The 25,017-nt window shown below is 42.0% G+C and overlaps 1 protein-coding gene across 1 annotated transcript in view; it reads right to left on the bottom strand.

Annotated features, from left to right (window-relative positions):
- DEF6 (DEF6 guanine nucleotide exchange factor) overlaps positions 1-25,017 on the bottom strand; it is a 1,409,598-nt gene that overhangs the window by 452,713 nt on the left and 931,868 nt on the right. Inside the window, 1 exon segment of the mRNA XM_044076574.1 lies at positions 708-728. Coding sequence (XP_043932509.1) covers positions 708-728 — 21 coding nt within the window.

The following is a 25,017-nucleotide window of genomic DNA, read 5'->3' as shown; positions in this document are numbered from 1 at the left end:
CATGAGCTGACTAATGGTTTGGGTTTGTGGAAACTGCCCTGAAGCTTTGGATATAGCCTATATAGTTAGGTTACTGCAGCAGTGATCAGTATGACACACACACAAAAATATATACATATCTGTATGTGTGTATATACGTACATCTGTACACCACACACACACACACATATATATATATATATATCTATATATCTATATCTATATCTATATATATATATATATATATATATATATATATATATATCTCAAAAGATGAAACCAACGAGTTAGGATGGCACAGTATTACATGTCATGACTTTACTGGTTTACTTTACTGGTTTCAAATTTCTAGTTTTAGAACAGATTGATCAGTTTTTTGGGAACTTTGACACTTTTCTGCAGCTAAAAGAACTCCGTTGGGAGTTGCTTTTAAATGCTGAGATGGTTCCAGGGCTGAATGAGAACTTCAGTCTCAGTGTGTATTACGCTGGTTTGCATGAGTCTATTTGGACAAACCCCCACTCTTTTTGATTAGCTACTTATTTACAGCTGGTTGTTTCTAAATTGCTGATGGGCTAATTTCTGTTTTGATATGTTTCTATTGAATGTTGATGTTGTCAATCATTTTTAAACAGTGTGCACTTGTTATATTACTTATTACACAGTTTTACTTTGCAGTATTAGTCCTGATGAAGTTCTGACAACGTTACAGAATGAAAGCGTTTAACAGTTTCGCCTCAGTGTCGTTTCTCTTTTTTTATTTTTTGATATTTGCGAAGTCATTTATTTATATATATATATATATATATATATATATATATATATATATATACACACACACATATATATACATATATATGGGTCCCCTACAGAATTTTGAAGCTTAAACTTCGAAATTCATATGATCGAAGACCATATGATCGAAGTTTTAAAACTTTGAAATCCTGAATGGAGATCGGCATACACCACAGAACGGAAGATTTCCATTTTTCTCACTGTAGTACGATCTTGGAATTGGTATATTTAAGTAGCAGGGGGTGCGGGGGGTGCAGAGGGGCTTGTCCCCCCTGAAAAACATGTTTTGTGATGTGTTGACTGCTTTTTTTTTTTTGCTTAATTTCGAGATTCCAAGATCACAAGGTTCTGAATTCGATATTCTGAACCTCGGGATTTTGGTCTTTCGAAATTAAGAAACGGTGTAGTGGTGCAGCGGTAGCATTGTCGCCTCACAGCAAGAGGTTCTCTGGTTCGATTCTTGGCTGCAGGGCCATCTATGTGGAGTCTGCATGTCCTCCCTGTATTTGTGTGGGTTTCCTCCTGGTGCTCCGGTTTCCTCCCACATTCAAAGACATGTGTCTGGAGTGTTTCTCCCCGGGCCTCCGCTGAAAACTGGCTACGTTCCAAGTCGGGCTTTCCCAGTTAACAAATGTTAAATAAAATAATTAAAAAAAATATATATATATATATATATATATATATATATATATATATATATATATATATATATATATATACATATATATAGGTAAAAACATATGTACTACCATCCCAGTGAGAAGCTGGTAAGCTGGTGCACATATATATGCACACAAGTATCTCATCTGATGGAGAATCCTGTTTGTGTCCCACCACTACATGAAAACTCTTATCTTTGTATTAAGAAGGCTATTCAGAGTGGGCAGAAACACCAACAAAACATGCATCCAGCCGTGGATATAGTCCTCTACTTGCATTGTGAAGTCTGAGCTCACAAACTTTGTCCGGCATTCATCACTTCTTTACTATGGTATACATTCTCAGTCTAATCTATTAGCCAAGCAGCTAGTTCAAACTGCAGCTCAACTAATAAAAAAAATGTGAGACTAATGTGCTAGGCAGCTAATGCAGCTGTCACTATACTTTGTGCCGAGCATGCATTTATTAGTCCATATTCAAGCAGGGTACATGTTTTTAAGTTGTGTAAATGCAGTACAAGCATAGGAGTTCAGTACTGTGGGAAAGTCCATTAGCCTCTTTATTCTAACACTTGGGCATTTTGTCACGTATCACAGGGTCAAGCACTGCATTCCAAGTCACGAACACCCTGTACATGGTACATCTATACTCCATTCCTGCACCCAGCAGTGAATGCCACTGCTAGATCACCCTGCACATAGCACAGTTATAATTCATTCCTCCATCCACCTGTGAATGCTAGGGACTGATTTCCATGTAGATGGTAAATCTATACTCTATTTCTCCATCCAGCAGAGAATTCTAGGGACCTAATACCCTGTACATGGCACATCTATACTTTTATTCTTCCATTCAGCAGAGAATGTGAGGAATGACCACCCAGTGAGCTATACTCCACTCCACTATCCACAGTCATGGCCATAGCTCACCACCATCTACTGGGCAAATCTACCCTGCATCATTCTATTTGACAGAGAATTCCAGGCTCCACTACCATCAAAATTATGCATTCATTCTCCAATTCTCCATTCTGCAGTCAATTTCAGGACCCCACCACAGTAGGGCAATACTCCACCCCTCTGTGTACAGCAGCACAACTGTACTCCAGTATTTGAAATTACACTGCATTCCACAGCCCTGCCACACCTATTTGGTAAATTTATCATATATTACTTCCATCAGGCAGCACATTTTGTGGCCCAGCCATGCTCTGCAGTGCATTCCAGGGTTCCACCGTTCTCTGCGTGGCACAGGTATACTCCATTACACTTACAGGCATGTATTAAAAAGCTCTGTCACTGCTTGCAGAGTACATTCACATTCTATTACCACATCTGGCAGTGCATTCTAGGGAACTACCACCCTCTGTTTGAGGTTAACCTGATGCTAAATGCTAGCTCTCCAGCTGTCAATGACCTCACCTATGCAGCTTTCCTGTTCAAATGCATGCCACCAATGTGCATTTATACAAGACGTCCCTATTTCCTTCTTTACTGCACTGGGTGCATTCCCAGTACTACGAGGTCTTCCTCATACTCTGCCTCCTCCTCTTCACCTTTGTCTTGGTAACTTTTCAATGCACACTGTAATAGTAGGCATTTCTGACAAGGCCTCTTGAAATAAGCAAAACATTCCAGAAGAGACCTCACTAATGCCTTGTAAAACAGGAAGACAACATTTTCACTAGTACAATTCAAACCTCCTAGTAATTTAACACAACATTCTGCTGCCCTTTGTCCCTGCACCATCAAATAGAACAGCAGGATCAAGGCTTGAGTATTACAATATACTGCTCATCGTGAAGAGGATAACTTGTTACTTACACATTTTTATTTCTGCCTTTCATCCAATATGAACTTTGGGATTTCATACATTTTGCACTTTGCTGGGATAAGAATGCTACTCTAGATTATGGCTAGTCATTATCAGCATCAAAGCATTGAAGACTGGAATGATAATGTGCCAAAGGATGGTGCTGTCTCAGTCTGTGACGCTTTCAGACGACTCTCAAAGTGATGAGATGCTGCTGCCAGACTGAATAGCCACGCTATTTATTTTATCATTAGGCAGTATATATGAAGGCCTTAAGGCCAATATGAACTAACGAACTTGATTCTGCAGACCTGGTTTGTTTCCCTTTCTATGGATGCATACTGCACAACTCTGAGCAAGTTGTTCAAGCAAGTCAGAGATATAAAACCACAAAATGGCAAGTATAAATCGAGAGTATTGTTGCCTCAATGCTCTTTCCATGATGTAAGGAAAAAGAAATCCCCAAATAAAAATGCATTTTTGGTAACCATTTGAAATGTCTGGACTCGCAAGATTGAGTCCCATAACATGGAGATGACATCTTTTTCTTTCAGCTGCTCCCATTAGGGGTCACCACAGTGTGTCATCGATTTCGATTTCTTCCTGTCCTCTACATCTTGTTCTGTCACACCAACCACCTGCATGTCATCTCTCACCACATCCATAAATCTTATCTTAGGCCTTCCTCTTTTCCTCTTACCTGGCAGCTCCATCCCTAGCATCCTTCTCCCAGTATACCCAGCATCCCTCCTCAGCACATGTCCAAACCAACACAATCTCACCTCTCTGGCTTTGACTCCAAACTGTGCAACCTGAGCTGACCCTCTAATATACTCATTTCTAATCCTGTCCATCCTCGTCACACCCAATGCAAATCGTAATAGCTTTAACTCTGCCATCTCCAGTTCTGACTCATGTCTTTTCATCAGTGCCACAGTCTTCAACCCATAAAACAGCTTGTCTCACTACCATCTTGTAGACCTTACCTTTCACTCTTACTGGACAACCATCTGCCACAAATCACTCCTGACACTCTTCTCTACCCACTCCACCCAGCCTGCACTCCCTTCTTCATCTCTCTTCTACACTCACTGTTACTATGAACTGCTGATCCCACGTATTTCAACTCATCCACCTTCGACAACTCTACTCCCTGTATCCTCACTATTCTTCTGTCCTCTCTCTCATTCACACACATATTCTTAGTCCTGCTGACCTTCATTCTTCTCCTCCCTAGAGCACATCTCCACCTCTCCGGGGTCTCCTCAAACTGTTCTCTACTCTCACTACAAATCACGTCATCTGCAATCATCATAGTCCACGGGAACTTCTGTCTGATCTCGTCTGTCAATTTGTACATCATCATTTGCAAATAAGAAAGGGCTCAGAGCTGATCCTTGATGTAATCCCACCTCTACCTTGAAAGCATCCATCACTCCTACCGCAGACCTCACCACTGTCACACTGCCCTTGTACATATCCTGTACCACTCATATACTTCTCTGCCACTCCCAACTTCCTCATACAATACCACAACTCCTCTCTAGGCACCCTGTCATATGCTTTCTCCAAGTACACAAAGACACAATGCATCTCCTTCTGACCTTCTCTATACTTCACCATCAACACTCTCCAAGCACATCGCATCCGTAGTGCTCTTTCCTAGCATGAAACCATACTGCTGATCACTAATCATCACCTCCCTTTTTAACTTGGCTTCCACTACTCTTTCCCATAACTTCATGCTCTGGCTGACCAAATTCATCCCTCTGTAGTTACTACAGCTCTGCACATCACCCTTAGTCTTAAAAGTCGGTACCAAAGCACTTCTCCACTCCTCAGGCATCCTCTCACTTTCCAAGATTTCATTAAACAATCTGGTTATAAAGTCCACTACCATCTCTCCTAAACATCTCCATGCTTCCATAGGTATGTCATCTGGACCAACAGCCTTTCCAGTCTTCATCCTCTTCATAGCTGTCCTTACTTCTTCCTTGCTAATCTGTTGCACTTCCTGATTCACTATCCGCACATCATCCAACCTTCTCTCCCTCTCATTCTCTTCATTTATCAGCCCCTTAAAATACTCTTTCCAACTGCTCAACACTCTGTCCTTGCTTATGAGTATATTTCCCTCATTATCCTTTATCACCCTAGCCTGCTGCACATCCTTCCCAGCTTGGTCCTTCTGTCTAACCAATTGGTACAGGTCTTTTTCTCCCCCTTAGTGTCCATCCTTTCATATAACTCGCCATATGCCTTATCCTTCACCACCTTTCTCTTCACCATACACCTCATCTCTGTAATCCTGTCTACTTTCTTTCTTTCTCTGGCAATCCCACTTCTTCACCAACCTTTTCCTCTGTATACTCTCCTGAACTTCCTCATTCCACCACCAGGTCTCTTTGTCCTCCTTCCTCTGTCCAGATGTCAGACCAAGCACCCTTCTGGCTGTCTCCCTTACCACCTCTGCTGTGGTTGCCCAGCTATCTGGTAACTCTTCACTGCCACCCAGTGCCTTTTTTAACTCTGCAGTTATCCTTTTCCAACGTCCACCATTTGAGCCTTGGCACTGCCCTCGCTCTCCCCCTCTTCTTCTTGATTGTTAATGTCATTCTACAGACCACCATCTTATGCTGCCGAACTACTCTTTCCCCGGTCACCATTTTGCAGTTTGTAAGCTCCTTCAGACTGGCCCTCCTGCATAGGATATAATCCAGCTGTGTGCATCTTCCTCCATTCTTGTATATCAACCTATCCTCCTCCATCTTCATAAAATACGTATTCCTCACAGCCATGTCTGAAAGAACAGGCTTACATATACCAAGTCCAAGATGGCCATTTCCCAGAATATTCCCTTTTCTGTGAGGACTGGCCATGTCAGAGTTGGTATATCTAAGTTTGGGGAATGCAAGGGGGTCTTGCCTCCCCTGAAAAAAAAGTAGTTAAAGGTTAAGAGTGATGCTGGAGAGTCCCTCTTCTCCTGGAAATTCACTCATTTTCAGTGTGTTGGCATTTGGCATTTCGAGTGCCGACATTTCAATAGGGAGTCTGTATTTTCTAGTACAAATTCTGCGACTTATGAACATTTCAAGAAAGCCTTTAGTATTAATTAGTTTTACAGGTAATTATTATTTTCAAGTGTTTCATTCCAAATTTACACAGTATGACAGTACAGGGGATTTACAGAGTTGAAGTTGCACAGTTATTTTCTGTGAAAATATTATGTACACAAGTTAAACATTACATGAAACAGGATTGCATTCAAACAGGGATAACTTTTTCTGTTAGGAATTCATGTTATAACTACACAGATTGTTAAAATGAATATATTTTTGTGAATTTAGGGTAGTTTATGTATCACTAGCAAAAGCAGGAGCAACGTAGTGAAAAATGAGTCATAAAAATCTGTTCCATATTTAGGAATTCAAACTACTCAACTGCTTCACATTTAAAGACAATGGAATTTTCTTAACATGTAAAGTAGAAAGGGTTGCACCATGTATGTAGGGATCACAACTGCTTGAAACACAAATGCATAAACATATCCTTGAATTCATTTGAACTGGTACAAACAAGAAAAAAACTTCTACTGTAAACCAATGAATACACTAATATATCCTGTATGATACAAACAAAAAAAATTGAAAAAAGTACACAATTTAAAAAAATATACCTCCCTAAATCCCCTCCAAACTAAATATTTTCACTGTGACAATTCTGCAACTCAGATGAATTTTGTGAATTTTTGCATGCACCCCCTTCTCAAATATTCTTACTCTGATTACACTGTTTCAGCAAAGCACAGAGCAGATTATTTTGTACATACTTGTGTTTTCTTTTTTTCTATTTTTTATACTAGCAACTTTAGAAAACATATTTACATTATACTTTAACTCAGTCCAAAGGGCATCTTCCTTTTCCATTACATATAATTAAACTTCGTATCCCACTGTTCCCTTTAACTAAACTTAATACTTAACTAAACAGTCCTATATACATACATTTCTTGTTAGGTGCACTCTCAGTTAAGACCTGTATTATTTTCATTAACACATTAGGCAACTGAACAAAACCCAAATTAGCAAATTTTTATGGGCCCAATACACCTACTTTGGAATGTGGGAGGAAACTGGAGCACCCAGAGGAAACACACACAAACACAGGGAGGACATGCAGACTCCGCACAGAAGGCACTGCAGCAAAGAATCAAACTGAGAAACCTCTTACTGCTAGGCGACAATGTTATCCGGTGTGCCACTGTGCAGTCTAGTATGCCTAATAGGCATATTATATAATGATTTCATATTGTAGGTTCTGGACATGCAGTGATAACAGACTAATGGTAACAACCAGCAATTGTGATTGCTTCTCCTATGACTCAAAAATGTTGCATATGAGCAACGTTATAACTTGACGTTATAAAAAAAAAAACAAAAAAAACAGTCAACTTTATCAAGATGAAAATCCAAAAATAAAGCATTTTCTGCAGGGCAGCCATCGCCATACACCTTCACATATGGGAGGCATGTTCTCCAAATTACCTAACCTTATAAATAAACCAACTCTATGGCTACCTAAATGTGAAGAAGGGAGAAATCTCCCAAAAGAAAAGAATCACTGCTCACAGAAAACAATGATCAAGGGATTCAGGCTGACCAGATGGCAACTTGTCCGGTTTAATTTCAATAAGGTGTCTTCAAACATTCACCATGGCAATCACCTAGCAATATACTTTTCCCATTTAGTTATTTTGGCAACACAACTTTCTCGTGAATTCAATTCATCTTTTATACCATTCACGGTCAAAGACTATGCATTCCACTTTAACAGCTAATGTCAATAAAAATAATATTGTCCATTGTGATTTAAAACGGTTTACATTTTCATCATATCCTAACAACCATAACACTTTGGTTAATCTTGTCTCTGTATTAAAAGATGTTCTATACTAACTCTAAACACAGTTAAACCTGACTCCCAAGGTGAAGCACCCTCTTCTCCACTGGAAGACAACTTCCTCAACCTTTATGAAGTATAAAAATTGTTCTGCCGACACTAACAGGCAAAAAATTCTAAATCTCCTACATTCAGTGGAATTTTCTTGGTAGCTGACAAATCCACTCAAATGACTTCATCCAACACATCTCTAGCATTGTACTTCAATCATTCCTAACTTTGTTCACAGCCCAAGGGTCTTTTCATACGTCTCACTAATCTTTTTAACCACAGGGTTCTCCCCACTTGCTTCTGGTACGCAAACCATCACTTGTGAGGATGTAACAGCAAAAAAGCTATGTTAGACCCTCTTGCCTTGCTGTCTCAATCAGTCCCTTATAATCAATTATTTAAAAAAGTAGTACATCAGAATGCTATGGAGTCTGCAACCAAGTACCCACATTTGAACAATATCTTAAGCTCCCCCCCACAAATAAAACATTCCTGTTTTTTCTATTTTACTAGCTCCTTAAACCCACTTCACTATCCTCAGTAGACAATGGTAATGCTGACCAAGTATTAGGTTCCAACCTTTCAAAAATATTAGTCACCACTGCCTATTCCATCAGTACACACGTTTCTAATGTGTAAACTTAAATATTTCCCATTAATTCTCATACCCCCCAAATGGTATACACATTATGTTTATTTGTGTCATTATGTAATATAAATAAACCTGAGAAAGATTTAACCTCTCTCATCCTTCAGGAGTATTATTTTATTCCATGAAATCCAAACTTTACCAACAGCCCAAACATAATCTTGCATCATATTTTTAAATTCCTTCAATGCATTTACTGGAATATCTACCAGGAAAGCTTGAAATACAAACAATAACAGGAAAAAAAAGTACAGCCTGAACCCTCTGATTCAGTGTCGAACCTATGTCATTTGTCACCTCAGAAAATCCCCCTTTAACATTTTCTTTAATTCTTAGAAGTCTAATTTACCCCTTCCTCTAACCTATGTCCTAGTCAAATTCCCATGTACTTAATACGTGGTATGTGACACTGATGTCTGCGTTCCATTCGTATTTCAAAGTTTTATGCCACATCATTGTCTCAGAAAAAAATCTGAGATATCCGATATTCTTTTGAGTTCAGCTTTCACTCGATCTGCTTTGTCATGCTGTGAGCTGCTTTTGCTATTGCAAATTTGTAAAATAGGAAGTTCTTCCCTATTCATACGTCCTTAAACATGTTCAAATAATTCCCAGCAGACCTCTCAGTAGCACCTGTGAAAAACACTGACATCTTTTCTTCATTCCATGGTGGTTTATATTCTCTAACTACCGTTTTGCCTTTCCAGGAATTCATAAAAGGTTTATATCTACTTGAGCAAAGACTCTAAAAAAACCCAGACAAAACATGAAATTTAAATTTGCATAAACTTCACTGTTTCATGAAAAACAAAAACTGCACTCTATACCTATGAGAGGAAACATAGTAGTCACTACCAAATTACACATTAATCTTACACTTTTTACTGCTTACCCAGCTGCTAAAATAATGACAGAATCACGTCTTTAATCATAAACGTTTCAAAATGAACTAAAATAAGCCCAGCCCTGTGACACAGGATGACCTACTCACTGCTGAGCAGACAATTCAAGTTTGATTATTGGCTTGAGATGCTGGAAAGAATGGGGTGGGGTGGGGGGGCTAGGACCAAGTAGCTGACACAGACACTCTTCCAGGGGGATGTAGACAGCTAGGTCTGCTGCACTACTGGATCTGGACAGCATAATCGGATACTGCAGGACATCGCCAATCGGGTATTAGTAGCCACATGCTGTAAAGGAAGCCAGGAGGCTGTGCATGTGGAGGTATGTCTTCATCCTCAGCAGTGTCACCTGTGAGAGTCACTGGCTATCACAGGAAGAGACTTTGGTAGGGAGGTTATGGACCCTCATATGTACGGTGGCTTGCTGGTGTGTCAGACTTTTTAGTCTACCAGGGAATGAATGAGTTGATTAGCTCTTGCTCTAGTCAGGAAATAAATAGACCACGGGGCTCTCAGCCTGACCAAAGGATGAGTCAACCTGCTTCTCCTTCTAATGGGATAAGAATAGGATAATAGTAGGCCAAAAGAGACTGAAGATCAGAGGGTGAGGGCAAAAGAATCACCAAAATGTGCTCAGGCTATTTCAGATACACTCCTAAACACAAGCATTTAGCGCAGTCCAAATAGCTAAGCATCTCCATGTCAGTCAGCGAATATGCATACCTCTGTACTTATTCCTGTAACTCTTCAATGGCACCAGAATAAAACATTCAAGGCTTAGACTTCTCTGAGCTTCTCGCCTTCACTTTAGGGCTACAATTAGCAGGTTTCAGGCTTACTTTCTATATTCATCTTTCAAAGACTGATTTTAGCCCTGCTGCATAGGTTAAAACAGCACTGTCCAAGGCCAAGAATACAGCTTCTATGGGACCTGACAGTATCCCTGGCTGTGTACTACATGAACTACAGAGTGAACTGGCACCTCACCTGGGTGCCCTGTTCAGTTACAGCCTCACCTCAGGCTTTGTCCCTACCGAATGGTACCTCATCTTACATATTCCCAAGTGCTGCGGAGGACAGCATGGTCTTAGCACCATTCATCATGATGGCTGCTGTAATCCTGGAAAACACTGACAACCTCTCTGTTTGGATAGACTTTATTTTTACTTTCTTAATATTAAGCAACATTAGTATTTGAAATCTTGAAACTGCAATGTTTAACTGTTTCATTTCCAGCATTTACAGAGAAAAAGCATCAGTAAAGCTGGACTGACCAGGGAATATACCCATCCATTCAGTCGTAAATGAACAATTTTGAGTCAGTTACTTGCAAAATAAGTTGTTTCCATAATCGGCACAAATGAACATACTCAGAGCTTCAAAGAAATATGTTTAGCCCCCTAATCATTCAAAAAATAAGTCAGTCTTCAAGCAATGTTGATCAAGCAGATGTTTGTGAAGGGTAACACAGTGGCACAGCAGCCTCATAGTAACTGGGATCCCTTCTGAGCATTCTGCATTCTCTCCCTCTCCCTGGGACTGCATGGCTTTATGCCAAGTGCACCAGTTTCCTCTCATATCCTACAGAAACAAAGTAGGTTCATAGGTGTGTACTAGGCTAATGGCCCTGGAGCCTTTACAGGCCTAGCCCACAGGATCACCCTGGCATCGTGCCACCCAACCTTAGTTCCTAGTGACTCTGTCGAGTAGAGCCACTAGAGTGATCCCTGGGGTGAATTTTCTATTTCCCCTCCACTCATCAAGATTTCTCTTGAATAGGGCCAGTCAGGTGCTCTTGCTTGACATGTATGGGAAGTCTATTCCATAGCATGGGCAGACTCTGGGTTATAAACCTGTCCCTCCTGCATATTCTGTTGATTGTGGTAATGAGGTTGAGGTCTGTGTAGCATGTGGTGCATAGGGGATTGGGATTTCTTTAGATGTAGCATTTCTAACAGAGTTGGGTCAGACATGGCTTTGTAAGCCAAGCAGAGATTGCCTCTAAGTAGGCGATATGAGACAGAGAATAGTTGGAGTTTTTTTAGTCTGTCCATATAGGACAAGTGTTTACGGCCTAGGATCCTCTTTGTGAGGTACTTTAGCGGAATCTCCAGTTGTTGCAGGTGTCTAGGGAGGTACATGTCAAATGGGGCATTGTATTCGATGACTGGCCTAATGAGGGAAGAGTAGAGGGAGACAATGACCTCTTTCTTCCTGGATGCAAAACCCTTAGTAATGAGATGTGCCACACAGAAAGGCTTTCTAACCACAGTGGCAACGTGGTGGTCAAAAGAGAGGTTGCTGTCAACCTGTGTTCCCAGATCTCTTATAACGCCTTCTGTGTTCAGTGGACTACCATCAATGTGGTAATTCAAGGGAACCGGGTTTTTCCCAAAGGGGATGAAGACATTTTTTGGCATTGAGCCTAAGGCCATGGTTTTGAAATCAGTCATTGGTCTCATTGAGGCCTTTCTGTAGGATGTCAACATCACTTGGGGAGTTAATAGCTCCCAACTTGCAATCATCTGTGAACTTTGCCAGCCAGAGTCCCTTTGTGTTGGCCTGGACTTCAGAGAAGTAGATACAAAACAGGAGAGGATCCAGGATCGAACCCTGTGGGACTCCACTCATGACTGGTTGGCAGTCTGACTTGGAGTCAGCTACTTTCACACTGTGGGTTCTATCTGTGAGACAGTTTGCAACCCACCTAGTAATACTGGGGTTGATGCCTAGCTTAGTATGTTTTTCTATGATTTCTAAGTGGGAAATAGTATCAAAGGCCTTGTCCAGAACAAGGTAGGCTGTATGAACCACCTTACCTTCATCCACAGCTCTGGTGACTGACTCAAAGAAGTCGACCAAGTTGAGCAGGCATGATCTACCCTTCACAAAACCAAACTGTGTAGGATCCACAGTTTGGAGATTCCCTGTATCCTTGTTTATTAGGTCCATGATGATGCATTCCATAGCTTTGTATATCAGACTCGTCAGGCTAATGAGGAAATAGTTCCCGGGGTCTGTAGTCGCTCCTCCTTTGTGGAGAGGGATGACTGCAGCAGTGCGCCATTCAGTAGGGACAAAGCCTGAGGTGAGGATGTAACTGAACAGGGCACACAGGTGAGGTGCCAGATCACTCTGTAGTTCATGTAGTACACAGCCAGGGATACTGTCAGGTCCCATAGAAGCTGTATTCTTGGCCTTGGACAGTGCTGTTTTAACCTATGCAGCAGTAATACTGGGTGCCTGGCAATCTACTGGTATTATGACTGGTCTTTTGGGGGAGGAGAGAAGGGTAATGTTAGCACTGAATCTGTTCGCCACTATATCTGTAATATTTGTTGGCTCGGTATAAAAGGTACCATTGTGCAGTAGCTCAGAGCAAATCTGGGTATTGCCATGAAGATTCTTTTCATAACTATATTAGGCCTTGTGGTTGTTTTTACTATCTGCTGCAATTCTGTTTTCATAGCTAGCTTTACAGGATTTGATGAGAGATCTCATCCTTTTGTTGAGGCTGATAAGGGAGTTTTTCTAGTCTTGGGACTTCACCTTATTCTGCATCAGTTTCCTCCTGTTGTAGAGTTTTGTTTATGGCAGGGGACCACCAGATTGGCTTCCTTTTTTTGAGGAGAGCATCTTAGTTCTATAGGGTATGGTGAGAACCATGCATTTGTATACGTGTTCGTACAGTGCATTGGTGTATGATTTGGCAGTCATGCAACTATTTTCCATTTGCATGGGTGCCATGAAGTTAGCCACCTCTGTTTTTAGGAGCCCAAAGTTAGCTTTGGAGAAGTTTTTCATGGTGGTTACCTTCGTTGAGGGTGGGGTGGCTGGGAGGGATGTGCATTTCCAGGGTGATTAGCTTGTGATCGGATCTAACCAGGGAGGAGTTGACTATTGGTGTAGAGCAACAGTCACCCATGTTAGTAATGACCAGGTCAAGGATGCTGCTATCTCTAGTGAGGGTAAGAACGAGCTGGTCCAGGGCATTAGAATTAATGAATTCCAGAAAACATTGGGCAAGTGTACCATTACATGAGTAGTTTTTCCAGTTAATGGAGGGATAGTTGAAGTCGCCCAGTATGAGAGTGTTAGGTTGGACCCTAATATTCTCCAGGGTGCTTAGGAATATGGATTGTGAATCTTGGGACATGGTTGGGGACCTATAGCAGGCTATGACCCGAACTGCTGTCTTACCCAATGTTAGCTGCACCTGAAGAATCTCTGATGCGTTACGTTGGGCTACAAGTCTGGAGGTGTGCACATCCGTTAAGAATATGGAAACACCACTACCTTTGGAGCTTCAGTCCAAGTTCTGGGACCGAAAGGTGTGGAAATAAGTTGTAGCCTGGTAGTGCAGGGGTGCCTTCTGCTGCCATGAACCAGGTTTCTGTTACAGCACAAATGTCGATGTTCTCCATTTGAAGGAGTACCTGAGTGAGTGCATTTTGAGATTTAGACTTCTACCGTTAAGCAGCATGACCCTCAAATTGCATTTATTTGTAGCCATTACAGTGGCAATTTGGTCTTTTGAACACCGCCTAAAAAAAGGCACTATAGGGGTGGCAAGAGCCTTGGCCAGTATCCGGAAGCCCAGGGGTGACAGATGCAGGCCATCTCTAGCAAAGCATAGAGGTGTGTCAATCATGTCATCCCAGGCAGACAGATAGTGGATTCCCTTTGAATGACACCAGAAATTTAGCCATTTGTTGAAATCAATCATTTTCTGCGTGTACTGTGGTATCATTCTGGATGATGGTAGGATGCTGCTCAGGGCTAGGGTCATACCCGCCTGGGCTACATAATCCAAGAACTCCTCCATGTTTCCTTTCATGTAGTCCAGAGAAGTATGTCTCAGGTCATTCACACCCACATGTACAATGACAGAGTCATATTTGTACTTGTTGTTGAGGGACATGAGTGCATGCGTTATGTGGCAGATCCTGGTGCCTGACAGGCAGCTGACTGTGACATTCTCCTTATTCAACCTAGTGAGTGGGACATCAGTGTGCCTCACTATCGAGTCACCTATGACTAATGTGTTGGGCATGCTGTTTTGCCTCCGGGGCTTTGGGTGAGTGGCACACTGTTTAGGAGAGATATGTGTCTCGTGATTAGTGTTGTGTGGTGGTGGGCGAGTGCGTTTCTGCCTTGGAGGTCTCTGCTGTTTGGTTAGATTGTTAATGAGAGCCTCCACGTAGGTGGGTGTGTGGTTTGTGTTTTTATGTGAAGGCAATGCTGGTGTGTGATCTGGAGGGCTATGTGTTCCATGTGGTGTGGTGCAAGTGTTGACCTTCTCCTCTTGACCAGCTATTCTGCTCTTGGCTGGAGAGTAAACAACACTGTAAGCAATGGTGCTGATGGTCAATAAAGACTAGAATATGCAGATTTTAGAGTATAAACAATTTAATTCTCCGCTTTCGTCTCACCAAGACTTCATCAGAAAAGCAAATGAAACAGTAAAAACACCAGCTTTACATCTTATATACTTTCCTGCTACAAATAATTATTCAATTAACAAATAAAAATGCACGTTTGACCAAGACAATATCTCACTTGGCTGTAGAGTGCATGGCTTCCAATTTGTATATACAAGTGCATCTCTCACAAGTCTGAGTGTTGGGGGGGTAAGAGAGGGTTGTCAGTGTACATGAGGCAGTTGCTACATTGCCTCAGGATTCCCAAGTTCACCAGGTTAATAGGAGAAAGCACAGGGAACTGACCTTTATACATGCCTGGAAGGGTGGGCATTAATAAGTACTGGAGCTGCTTCCTTGTAGAACATTTAGTGCTGGTAGCACTTTTGTGTACTACAATAATTGCTACAAGATGTCTGGTAAAGTGCTAAACTAACAAGCTAATAAAAGTGCAGGAGAGGAGAGAACTAGCAGATCTAAGGGAAAAATTAAAGAGCAGACTTTGGCACTGCTCAGAAGCTTACAAACAGTCCTGGATACAGCAAATCTGTATCTGGACTAGATTAGTTACAGGAAAGGTTGGAAACAAGCGCAGATGTGGGCTTTTAAACCAGAAAGTTGAAAGAGATGGAAAAAATGCCCAAATGATCAATAAACTAAAATTTCTGGGTCAAAAAACACTCCTCTTGTGGTAGATAGGCTACCTAGTACTTACCACTCCCACTGATAAGCTATAAGGCTTCCCTCCAACACAGAAAGGCTTGGGAGGGCTCAGAAGCTTACAAACAGTCCTGGATATAGCAAATCTGTACCTGGACTGGACTAGTTACAGGAAAGGTGGGGAACAAGCACAAATGTGGGCTTTTAAACCAGAAAGTTGAAAGAGATAGAAAACTACCCAAACTGCCAATAAACTACAACTTCCGGGCCAGAAACCACTCCTCTTGTGGTAGATAGGCCACCTAGTGCTTACCACTCCCACTGATAAGCTAGAAGGCTTCCCTCCAACACAGAAAAGCTTGGGGGCACTCAGAAGCTTACCAACAGTCCTGCATACAGCAAGTCTGTATCTGGACTAGACTAGTTACAGGAAAGGCAGGAAACAAGCTTAGAATATATATATATTTTTTTACAGAAAAGCAGCTAAAGCAGCAGTAAATACAATTCAAATGCAGTGCAGGCTAGCACGCGAGTGTGTAGCAATATTACGGGAAAAACAGCTAAAATAAATGCAATTAAATTAACAAATGACTAAAAACAAGTGCAGAAGGCAGTAAATTAGAAGGCTACTAACAAGCAGTAATAAGTGCAGAGTAAGAGCAACTGAACAGATGACAGCATGCAGACCAGCAAACTAAGACAGTTACAGTAAGAACAGCTGAATAAAGCATATATCCTTGAAATTACCTATATGTACACGCGCTACATCTAAATGATTGCATTTATGCATCCTGCAATATACCAGTTTACTGTTCAGGACTGGTTTACTTGCATGCAGTGTCAGCACAGGCTCTGGTTCCCCCACAACCTTGAAACAGATAAAGTATTAGATAAACAAAGAACGCAATACATATTACGCAACTGCAGTTTAATCAAGTAGTTATTTTGGAACATTTACAGATCAAGTTGTTTTACTTCTCATACTTTGCATAAAGTACAACCTGCTATCACAATGTTTCCCATCCCTTGCCCTTATCTTCTAAACTGCTGTTTAGGTATACTTGTGGCTGGATGATTTGCTTTAGTCTGGTCCTAAACCTGCAATTTTCAACAGGGCATTTAGTTCAGAGCTTAGTTCTGCTGGTTGAGGTGCTACATCTTCAAATTAGCTCAGTTACTGATAGAAATGACATTATAAACACTACAAACAGTCAAATTAAGAATAAGTCCCATATAATGGGCAGAGAGCAAGCTAGGCTTTCAGATGTTGACTACATTCATAACAATCACTGCGCGAGTTTTACTGTTACTCAAAATGAGTAGCAATAAAGCTGCTTGGCACAGGTGAAGCCAGCTGTCAAGAACAAAGAACGCTGCTTTAAGAGCAACTTATTACTGCTGTGCTACGAAAGTCAGTTTTGTCAGAAGGAAATACTCCAACATATGTGCTCAGTTTAAACATGCCCATGAATCTACACCACAATCGGAACGGAGTTACTTCTACACAATGGTTGCACTGCTCCTTTCTGTAAATCCCGACTAGTGTAGTACAGTATCTACACCACACTCAGAATGGAGTTACTTCTACGCAATGGTTGCACTGCTCCTTTCTGTAAATCCTGACTAGTGTAGTACAGTATCTACACCACACTCAGAACGGAGTTACTTCTACACAATGGTTCTACTGCTCCTTTCTGTAAATCCTGACTAGTGTAGTACAGTATCTACACCACACTCAGAACGGAGTTACTTCAACGCAATGGTTGCACTGCTCCTTTCTGTAAATCCTGACTAGTGTAGTACAGTATCTACACCACATTCATAACGTAGTTACTTCTACACAATGGTTGCACTGCTCCTTTCTGTAAATCCTGACTAGTGTAGTACAGTATCTACACCACACTCAGAATGGAGTTACTTCTACACAATGGTTGCACTGCTCCTTTCTGTAAATCCTGACTAGTGTAGTACAGTATCTACGCCACAATAACGGAGTTACTTCTACACAATGGTTGCACTGCTCCTTTCTGTAAATCCTGACTAGTGTAGTACAGTATCTACACCACACTCATAACGGAGTTACTTCTACACAATGGTTGCACTGCTCCTTTCTGTAAATCCTGACTAGTGTAGTACAGTATCTACACCACACTCAGAACGGAGTTACTTCTACACAATGGTTGCACTGCTCCTTTCTGTAAATCCTGACTAGTGTAGTACAGTATCTACACCACACTCAGAACGGAGTTACTTCTACACAATGGTTGCACTGCTCCTTTCTGTAAATCCTGACTAGTGTAGTACAGTATCTACACCACATTCATAACGGAGTTACTTCTACACAATGGTTGCACTGCTCCTTTCTGTAAATCCTGACTAGTGTAGTACAGTATCTACACCACACTCAGAACGGAGTTACTTCTACACAATGGTTGCACTGCTCCTTTCTGTAAATCCTGACTAGTGTAGTACAGTTCACCTGTTTTTATCATTAGTATAGAGGATTTATTCAAACCGCATTACATTTAAGTAGATTAGTACTACATAGGATTGCTTTTCTCTTCCTTTTTATATCTTGTATATACACTGTTAAAATAATCTATAAACCCAACCCCAACATCAAAATAATTTTAATGCAGAATGCAGTTAATGCAGTTATAAATATTTAAAACTCCTGATCCAGCCCTATCACACTGCATCTGGGACACAAAACTTATCAGAGTCCAAAAGGGGAGAAGAAACACTAGCAAAATAAGAGTGTGCAATTCTGTGGTGGTGGGATGACTGTGTTCTTCAGTGATCCTGACACATGAAACAGGGCTGCAATGGCACTCAATACACCTCTGTGGGAGGAAGCCACAAGCACAGTGACATTTATCACTGTGCTGCCACAGTCCTGACAGTAGAAGGTGGGCAGAAATGAAACTACCTCCAGAATATGTCTGGCCATACACTGAAATAGTGAAGGGTCCCGTTGGCTCGACAAAGTATCATCCCACAGCTGTATGAAGCAGCTGAATTTAGAGTGGGCAATAAACCATGAATATACTGTATTTGACACACAACAGTCTGAACTAGAAAACAGACGGCTGTGACTGAACAAAGGGACAGGAAAAGGGAAACACAGAAAGAGATGAAGAGCTCTGACAACAGCAGCCAATATCTTACAAGTCAGCCAGGCACTCACATGTGGGTAAATGATTCAAATGTGAAATTGAATTGTGTCACTAAGCTGTGAAGGGGAACTAATGACCTTCTCCTTTATCTGTCATTAAAAGGCCAGGTGGGAGTGGTACTTAGAGAAGTGGTTCCAGTGAGAGCAGCACTGAGAGACATTGAGTGGCTGGTACTAGTGAGACTGAAAAAGTACAGTTGTGTACACTTACCATAAATGTAGATGTTAGAGTGTATTCACTGTTGCAGTCATTACATTTGGGTAATCCTGCTGGCAGGTTGCCCTCAGTCGGCCTGAATTCTAAAGTCTTGGGTCCTGCATCAGCTGTTGTCACCCCTTCCCTGATGTCAGGTCGTCAGGTGTATAAAAGATGCGGCTGACGCCATTTTCTTTAGTTTTTCTTGCCCCAGATGTCAGGTGCCCCCTAAAAAGGTAGCCAAAATTATATTATATATAATAATTATTATATTATTATTATAATTATTATATTATTTAATTATATATATATATATATATATATATATATATATGTAGATATATATAAATACATGCACCAATATAAACTTTACCTTCATCTACAAGCAAATACACTGCATAGGTTGTATAAATCAGAAAAGGAAAGATAGGTTCCATCAGAAGAAAGGGGGTGGCGGGTGGGTAACCTGGACTGCAACAGTGAATACACTCGAACATCTACATTTATGATAAGTGTACACAACTGTACTATGTTCTTCGTGTTTCACTGTTGCAGTCATTACATTTGGGTAAAGTCCCAAAGCTATGGATGGGAGGCTGGAGCTAAACAGCACTAGGAGCAGCTATGAGGCCCTGCAGAACTGCAGTGCCAAAGCCCGCCCTGGATTTAGAGTAGAGTGGCAGATGATAGTGCTTTGCAAAGGTGTGCACTGAACACCAAGTAGCAGCCTCTAAAATGTCCTTGGTTGGTACTCCCCTGAGAAAGGCTGCTGAAGTGGCTGCAGCTCTGGTTGAATGTGGCCTAATGCTCTTAGGCACTGGCTTGCCATGGTGTAAGTAGCAGAAATGAATGCAGTGGTCTATCCACTTTGAAATAGTCTGCTTTGGGATAGCCTTTCCTTGTGATCCTGCAGCATATGCCACTAGCAATTGCTCTGTCTTTCTGAAAACTTTGGTTCTCTCCAAGTAGAATCTAAGCTGTGTACGAACAAAGAACGCAGAATTCTCTCCCCCTTGTTCTGTGGTTTTGGATAAAATGTTGGCAGATGAATAGTTTGGTTAAGAGCCACACTGGACACCACCTTAGGCATAAATGTTGGGTTTGTCCTCAGAGACCCTGTCTGGATAAAAAATGAAAAAAGGTTCCACAGCCATGAGTGCCTGTAGCTCTGAAACTCGTCTTGCAGAAGTTATTGCTAGGAGCAGAGCTGTTTTCCAAGATAACTTTATATCAGCAGTAGCAGCTGGCTCAAAAGGAGGCAGGGTGAGTTTTTCCAAGACATAGTTGAGGTCCCATGCAGGCATTGGTGATCTCCTTGGAGGCCTTAAAATTTTGGCTCCTCTGAGGTACTGTTTTATTAAGGGATGAGAAAAGATTGGTGGCTCTGTATTGTAATGAGCTGAAATGGCAGAGGCATGCATTGTAATAGATGAAAAAGATAGGTATTTGTCCAGCATCTCAGTTAAGTATTGCAAAATCTGAGGAATATTTGGCACAGCTGTATCAGTTCCTTGAGCCTGGTTCCAAACACAGAATCTCTTCCATTTTCCAGCATAAGATTTTCTAGTACTTGGCCTTCTGGCCTCCAAAATGACATGCATCACAGCTTTGCTGAGAGGTGTGAGTTTTGTATGACTACATTATCCCCCATGCTGCCAGGTTTAAAGTCCTGAGTTGGCTGTGCAGGATCTGATTGTTTTGCTGGGACAGTAGATGAGGTATTTGAGCCTGGGCATTGAGACAAGTTCTTTAGGATTGGAAACAAGTACTGGCGGGGCCAGTCTGGGGCAATCAGTATAATTTTTGGCTTCTCCTGTCTGACCTTTAGGAGTACTTTGGGGAGGAGAGGCAGTGTGGGAAAGGCATATACTGATAGGGCATCCACTTTCTATGCTAGTCTGTGATAAGTCCTTGTGCAGAATCTTTTTAGCGGGTAGTTGTGAGGGGAGGCAAATAGATCTATGTCCAGGCATCCCCATTTCCTTGTTATCATGCTGAAGACTTGTGGATCCAGCTGCCACTCATGGGGATCCAGGAGGTTTCCGCTTAGTTCGTCTGCCAGAGTATTTTTCCTTCCTGGCAGGAATTGTGCCTGCAGATGTACTTGGTAAGTTAATGCTGTGTCCCATAAAGTCATGGCTAGTCTACAAAGGGGGTAAGAATGTGTGCCCCCCTGCTTGTTTATATACCACATGACCGTGGTGTTGTCTGTCTTTATCAGTAGTTGTCCCGGATGAAGAAGGTCCTTGAAGGCTGTCAGGGCATTCTGAACAGCTAGCATCTCTTTTTGATTAATATGTAGATGCATTTGGGTTGAGGACCATGTGCCCTGAATGCATCTTCCTGCCATGTGGGGCCCCCAGGCATAATCTGATGAATCAGTTGTTAGTGTCTGCCTGGCTGGGGGTAATGTGAATGGCTGTCCTTTGTTTTGGTGACAAGCCTTTGCCCACCATCGAAACTCCTGTTGTAGGCAGGGAATGAGAGTAATCATTGTTTCCAGGCTGTGGCAATGTTGAGTCCAAACACTTTTTAGGTACCATTGAAGTTTCCTCATATGCAGTCTTGCATATGGAATTAGTAGGATGCAGAATGCCATGAAGCCCAAAGCCTGCAGAATTTTTCTTGCAGATAACTGGGCCTTTGTTGCCAACATTTTGAAATAGGTAGTCAGTTGCCTTTGTTTGTCCAACGTGAGATAAGCCATCTGGGCAGTTGTATTTAAGCTTGCACCCAGGAATATTATCTCTTGAGAGGGTACTAGTTTTGATTTCTTTTCATTGACTGTGTACCCTAAGCATGTTAGAAGTCTTTTCACAAATGCCAGATGCTGTAGAACAATGTCTTTGTTCTCTGCTTGAATTAGACAGTCATCCAAGTAAGGATATATTTGTATTCCTCTGTCTGCAGAATGCAATTACTGGTGCCAGGCACTTTGTAAAGACCCTGGGTGCAGTAGATAAGCCAAAGGGCAGTGCAGAGAATTGGTAATGCATTGAGCCAGCCTTGAATCTGAGGTTTCTTCTGCATAACTGTCTGATTGAGACATGTAGGTATGCCTCTTAAGTCTAGAGTCACCAGCCAAGCGTTCTTGCCCAGCATGGGCAGAAGCTGCTGCAAAGTCATCATCTTGAATTTTGGTATATCCAGGAATGTGTTCAGAATAGATAGGTCCAATATTGGTCTCCAGGCCTTGTCCTTCCTGGGCACCAAGAACAGTCTTGAGTAAAATCCTTGTCCCTGCTCTTGCTCTGGTACCTGTTGAATGCCCCCCCCATGTCCATGAGGGATGAGACTTGTTTTTGTGCCTCTGCCCATTGATTTTTTGGCAGATCTGGCCAGCCGTTTTCCATTTCCATACTCTGCCAAAGGCACTTTTACCCTCGTGACACGATATTTAGAACCCACTTGTCCTGGGTTATAATGTGCCAATTTTGAGAAAAAAGTGCTAATTCTCCCCCTAAGGGTGCTGCCAGGAGATAAGTGCTTGGTGCAGGCAGGGGGAAGTCATTGGGACTGTTTCCTGTACAGTTGTGATTTGTCTTCTCCAACTTTGGAGGTAGAAGCACCACATTGCTTTGACATGTAGGAACCTTGCGCCAGGGATCTGCCTCTAGGGTGTCTGGATCTGCCCCTTTGAGGTCTGTCTGGCACAGGAAAGGACCAATTCTTTGTAGGCCAGTGTCTACTAAACCTAGGTGGCTGTACTTTTAGAAAATCTTTGACAGTTTGCATAGATTTAGCTTTGTCCTCCATTTTCTTTAACACCTCCTCTGCCTTAACACCAAAGTATCATGCTGTAAAGGTGCATCTAATAATTTAACTTTGACATGATCAGGCAGATTTTGTTCCTTTAACCAAGCATGCCTCCTAATTACAGATCCCATAACTGCGGCCCTGCAGGAGGCCTCCAAAGAATCAAAACCACATTGCAAAGTATGCTTTCCAACTTGTTCAGCTGCATGCACTAAATCCTGCATTTCCTTGTTTTCTGCACATTCAGAGTTTAATAACATTTTCTGTTTAAGCAATGCCATGACATGTTGCCGATATTTGAGCATATGAAACTGACAGTTTAAAGCCCTTATAGCCAACGTAGCAGATGTGTAAACCTTTTTTCCCCATCTATCCAGTGCCCTAGAATCTCAGTCAGAGGGGGTAGGGTTTTTTGCAGCGGAAGCCTTCACTCCTTTGGGACCCTGTGAAATCATTTCTGGGACTGCAGCAGGGTTTTTTAAAAGGAATTAATGAGAGTCAGGAACCCTGTAATATCGGTCAGGCTTAACAGGAGCTGGAGGTAAGGAGTCAGGGGTAAGACTAAACTCCGAAAACACATCATCTACAATATCTAACACAGATGGAATGGCTAGTGGCCTGTGTTGAGGTAGTAAAAGGAAATCCCTGAAACTCTTTAGATTCTGAAAAATCTTGGCTCTCCCAGTGGAAATGCTACCTCATGGTATGCAAGGTTTCCCCAAAAGAATAGTCCTCTGGAGGAGAAGCTGAAGGTATAGATTCTTCAGCATCAGAATCCTCATAGGGGGGAAGAGAATATTCCTTATCAGAAGAAATAGAAACCTGATCTGAAGATTCATAGTCAGTCTCTTGCCTAGGCCTCTTATCAGGAGGGGGATGGGAACCCCTGATCAAGGTAATTAAGTCTTCAGCCATTTTGAGCACCTGTTTTTTGGGCATAGAGGCCTGTCCACGTGGCTCGAGTTTGTTTCTTTGCTTTAGAAGGTGCTTTAGACTTTGCCTTTTAAGCTGAGGTTGGTTTAATGTAAAGATGTTTAGGTCTGAATACACCCTCGGAGGCCGGTGTCTGCTCAGCAGCTCCGGACCCATCTGAAGGAATAGTATCCGATGCTCCAATACCTTGAGTTTATAGCGGCATGGCCGACTCTACATGGGAGTCGGTAGCTGCCTGCGACTCTAGAGTAGCGGGCATCAGGGCCTGCGAAAGTGCCTCACTGAGAACCAGTGAACCGGCGACTGGCTTAGGAGAAGCTTTGTAGTCGGTTTTGGGCCTTGGTTGTCTATCTTTCTCCTTTTCTTTGCATTTTTTGTGAACTCCGGTAGTCGGATGGCTATCAGACATTTCTGGATAATTAAACCGGCATCCAAAATAGTTTAAACCGGCGTCCAAAATAGTTTAAAGCAAAGTCATACTGATGCTTAATAGTGCGTTGGTTAAATCTAGCACAGAACCGACAACCAGAAACGTTGTGATCAGGGCCTAGGCAAGTAATACAATAAGAATAAAAGTCCTTATGAGGTTTTTGCTTTCCATAAGAAATACAATTATTTACTTATTCTGACATCGGTCTGGAGCAAGAAAAAAGGTTTCCCCAACGGGGTACTTAGCTTTATTGAACACTTCGGATCTGAAACTTGAACACGAAAATCTCAGGAGTCGGCCGACTGGCACTTGCGAACTGCTTCTGCTTCGGGCACCGCGCGGCAAGAAAGACTAAAGAAAATGGCGTCGGCCGCATCTTTTATACCCCTGACGACCTGACATCAGGGAAGGGGCGACAGCAGCCGATGCAGGACCCAAGACTTTGGAATTCAGGCAGACTGAGGGCAACCTGTCAGCAGGATTACCCAAATGTAATGACTGCAACAGTGAAACACGAAGGTCATCAACTGACAGGTATTGGTGGGAGTGGCACTGACTGGCAGGTACAAGCAGGAGTGGCAGTGAGTGACCTACAGCATTGGAAGTAGCAGTGACTGACAAGTAGTGAGCAAAGATGCAGCACTGAGACAGAAAGGTAACAAAGGGAGTGACAGTAACCAAGGTGTAGTGAAGAGACAGG

This window comes from Protopterus annectens, chromosome 7.part0, assembly GCF_019279795.1.
Source record: "Protopterus annectens isolate FY-2018-M chromosome 7.part0, PAN1.0, whole genome shotgun sequence".
Classification (NCBI taxonomy): domain Eukaryota; kingdom Metazoa; phylum Chordata; order Ceratodontiformes; family Protopteridae; genus Protopterus; species Protopterus annectens.
Note: the sequence above shows the minus strand (reverse complement) of the source record. Positions and strands in the feature narration are given on the sequence as shown.